The sequence below is a fragment of the Procambarus clarkii genome, chromosome 19 (genome assembly GCF_040958095.1).
Source record: "Procambarus clarkii isolate CNS0578487 chromosome 19, FALCON_Pclarkii_2.0, whole genome shotgun sequence".
Classification (NCBI taxonomy): Eukaryota; Metazoa; Arthropoda; class Malacostraca; order Decapoda; family Cambaridae; genus Procambarus; species Procambarus clarkii.
This window is the reverse complement of record NC_091168.1, coordinates 46,094,500-46,098,951: the sequence shown is the minus strand read 5'-3', so window position 1 is coordinate 46,098,951 and position 4,452 is coordinate 46,094,500. Positions and strand designations below refer to the sequence as shown.

The 4,452-nt window shown below is 47.4% G+C and overlaps 1 protein-coding gene across 1 annotated transcript in view; it reads right to left on the bottom strand.

The window, feature by feature from the left end:
• Positions 1 to 214: 214 nt before the first annotated feature.
• LOC138366476 (serine/threonine-protein phosphatase 6 regulatory ankyrin repeat subunit A-like) overlaps positions 215 to 4,452 on the bottom strand; it is a 208,575-nt gene continuing 204,337 nt past the window's right edge. The window contains exon 9 of the mRNA XM_069327532.1: positions 215 to 651. Within this exon, the coding sequence (XP_069183633.1) occupies positions 215 to 651 (437 nt within the window). The remainder of the gene's footprint in view (positions 652 to 4,452) is intronic.

The following is a 4,452-nucleotide window of genomic DNA, read 5'->3' as shown; positions in this document are numbered from 1 at the left end:
TTGCATTATATGTTGAGTTATATTCTGAGAGGGTTGGGAAAGAAGAATAAGGAGGAGCTAACGGATAGGTGCAAAGGGTCTAGGAGGGAGCAGTTGACCAAAATGAAGGTGGGAGTTCTTGGGAGAGAGTAGGATCGGGAAAGGAAATTGGAAAGGTGCTGGTGGCAGGTCCTTAGCATAAAAGAAAGGGTATAGGAGAGGAGACGCCAACACGTCACATCTCACAAGCCCTTACCATTATTTCCAGTTGTGGTATATCAGCAGCAAGGTCAGAGCGAGGTGTCTTCTTCAGCCACCATTCTGCAAGGTGTTGACCAGCCAGCCTTGCCTCATCTCGAGGTGTGTATCCCTTGTTGTCCCTAGCATTGCGGTCGAGACAAGCGTCCAACACCAAGTACTGCATCTCCTCTAGAGCTCCACTACTGGCTGCCATGTGTAGTGCTGTTCTCTGTTCGTTATCAGTAGCATGGCGGTCACAATTGGCAGTGTTCACTAATAGCATCATAATTTCTATTTGCTTATTTAAGGTAGCAAAGTGCAGTGGTGATAATCCTTTGTAGTTTGGAGGGTTGGGGTCAGCACCAGCTTGAAGCAGTGTCTCCACACAAGACTGTTTGCCAGCCCTCGCTGCATTGAGTAGAGCCGTGCAACCTGCCCAACAAAACAACATGTTAATAATTCTGCATAAGCAAGGACGTTCCAACTTCGTTGAAGCTCATATCGTGTTTCGTTAAAACTTAGTAAGTCGTTAACCTTGATAATAGTAGTTAATAATTGTACACACGTATATTTAACCATGTTGCCTATCCAATATTTTCCTAAATCCATTTAATAGATAAGTTTCTCCATTTTAAAACCATTCCTTTGAGTTCTGACTTGGTTTGACAGTTGGAAATACACCTTCCCTCAACTCTGAAGTGAATGTAAGATAAGTTCTCTTACCCTTTCCTTCTAAATAAAGGTTTCTGATATTTGAGATTAATCCTTCCAACTTCCATCCAACTCTGAAAGAATTCAATAGCATATATATATATATATATATATATATATATATATAACTGAAAACTCACACCCCAGAAGTGACTCGAACCCATACTCCCACAACTGGTATGTACAGGGACGCCTTAATCCGCTTGACCATCACGACCGGACATAAGGAAGTGATAGCCGAGGCTATATGAACCACTTCCCCGCCGGCACTCGGATGGTAATCTTGGGCATAGCATTTTATCAAATCACCTCATTCTTTGGGGCACACGTGAGGAACACAAATGCAAACAAGCCTGAATGGTCCCCAGGACTATATACAACTGAAAACTCACACCCCAGAAGTGACTCGAACCCATACTCCCACAACTGGTATGTACAGGGACGCCTTAATCCGCTTGACCATCACGACCGGACATAAGGAAGTGATAGCCGAGGCTATATGAACCACTTCCCCGCCGGCACTCGGATGGTAATCTTGGGCATAGCATTTTATCAAATCACCTCATTCTTTGGGGCACACGTGAGGAACACAAATGCAAACAAGCCTGAATGGTCCCCAGGACTATATACAACTGAAAACTCACACCCCAGAAGTGACTCGAACCCATACTCCCACAACTGGTATGTACAGGGACGCCTTAATCCGCTTGACCATCACGACCGGACATAAGGAAGTGATAGCCGAGGCTATATGAACCACTTCCCCGCCGGCACTCGGATGGTAATCTTGGGCATAGCATTTTATCAAATCACCTCATTCTTTGGGGCACACGTGAGGAACACAAATGCAAACAAGCCTGAATGGTCCCCAGGACTATATACAACTGAAAACTCACACCCCAGAAGTGACTCGAACCCATACTCCCACAACTGGTATGTACAGGGACGCCTTAATCCGCTTGACCATCACGACCGGACATAAGGAAGTGATAGCCGAGGCTATATGAACCACTTCCCCGCCGGCACTCGGATGGTAATCTTGGGCATAGCATTTTATCAAATCACCTCATTCTTTGGGGCACACGTGAGGAACACAAATGCAAACAAGCCTGAATGGTCCCCAGGACTATATACAACTGAAAACTCACACCCCAGAAGTGACTCGAACCCATACTCCCACAACTGGTATGTACAGGGACGCCTTAATCCGCTTGACCATCACGACCGGACATAAGGAAGTGATAGCCGAGGCTATATGAACCACTTCCCCGCCGGCACTCGGATGGTAATCTTGGGCATAGCATTTTATCAAATCACCTCATTCTTTGGGGCACACGTGAGGAACACAAATGCAAACAAGCCTGAATGGTCCCCAGGACTATATACAACTGAAAACTCACACCCCAGAAGTGACTCGAACCCATACTCCCACAACTGGTATGTACAGGGACGCCTTAATCCGCTTGACCATCACGACCGGACATAAGGAAGTGATAGCCGAGGCTATATGAACCACTTCCCCGCCGGCACTCGGATGGTAATCTTGGGCATAGCATTTTATCAAATCACCTCATTCTTTGGGGCACACGTGAGGAACACAAATGCAAACAAGCCTGAATGGTCCCCAGGACTATATACAACTGAAAACTCACACCCCAGAAGTGACTCGAACCCATACTCCCACAACTGGTATGTACAGGGACGCCTTAATCCGCTTGACCATCACGACCGGACATAAGGAAGTGATAGCCGAGGCTATATGAACCACTTCCCCGCCGGCACTCGGATGGTAATCTTGGGCATAGCATTTTATCAAATCACCTCATTCTTTGGGGCACACGTGAGGAACACAAATGCAAACAAGCCTGAATGGTCCCCAGGACTATATACAACTGAAAACTCACACCCCAGAAGTGACTCGAACCCATACTCCCACAACTGGTATGTACAGGGACGCCTTAATCCGCTTGACCATCACGACCGGACATAAGGAAGTGATAGCCGAGGCTATATGAACCACTTCCCCGCCGGCACTCGGATGGTAATCTTGGGCATAGCATTTTATCAAATCACCTCATTCTTTGGGGCACACGTGAGGAACACAAATGCAAACAAGCCTGAATGGTCCCCAGGACTATATACAACTGAAAACTCACACCCCAGAAGTGACTCGAACCCATACTCCCACAACTGGTATGTACAGGGACGCCTTAATCCGCTTGACCATCACGACCGGACATAAGGAAGTGATAGCCGAGGCTATATGAACCACTTCCCCGCCGGCACTCGGATGGTAATCTTGGGCATAGCATTTTATCAAATCACCTCATTCTTTGGGGCACACGTGAGGAACACAAATGCAAACAAGCCTGAATGGTCCCCAGGACTATATACAACTGAAAACTCACACCCCAGAAGTGACTCGAACCCATACTCCCACAACTGGTATGTACAGGGACGCCTTAATCCGCTTGACCATCACGACCGGACATAAGGAAGTGATAGCCGAGGCTATATGAACCACTTCCCCGCCGGCACTCGGATGGTAATCTTGGGCATAGCATTTTATCAAATCACCTCATTCTTTGGGGCACACGTGAGGAACACAAATGCAAACAAGCCTGAATGGCCCCAGGACTATATACAACTGAAAACTCACACCCCAGAAGTGACTCGAACCCATACTCCCACAACTGGTATGTACAGGGACGCCTTAATCCGCTTGACCATCACGACCGGACATAAGGAAGTGATAGCCGAGGCTATATGAACCACTTCCCCGCCGGCACTCGGATGGTAATCTTGGGCATAGCATTTTATCAAATCACCTCATTCTTTGGGGCACACGTGAGGAACACAAATGCAAACAAGCCTGAATGGTCCCCAGGACTATATACAACTGAAAACTCACACCCCAGAAGTGACTCGAACCCATACTCCCACAACTGGTATGTACAGGGACGCCTTAATCCGCTTGACCATCACGACCGGACATAAGGAAGTGATAGCCGAGGCTATATGAACCACTTCCCCGCCGGCACTCGGATGGTAATCTTGGGCATAGCATTTTATCAAATCACCTCATTCTTTGGGGCACACGTGAGGAACACAAATGCAAACAAGCCTGAATGGTCCCCAGGACTATATACAACTGAAAACTCACACCCCAGAAGTGACTCGAACCCATACTCCCACAACTGGTATGTACAGGGACGCCTTAATCCGCTTGACCATCACGACCGGACATAAGGAAGTGATAGCCGAGGCTATATGAACCACTTCCCCGCCAGCACTCGGATGGTAATCTTGGGCATAGCATTTTATCAAATCACCTCATTCTTTGGGGCACACGTGAGGAACACAAATGCAAACAAGCCTGAATGGTCCCCAGGACTATATACAACTGAAAACTCACACCCCAGAAGTGACTCGAACCCATACTCCCACAACTGGTATGTACAGGGACGCCTTAATCCGCTTGACCATCACGACCGGACATAAGGAAGTGATAGCCGAGGCTAT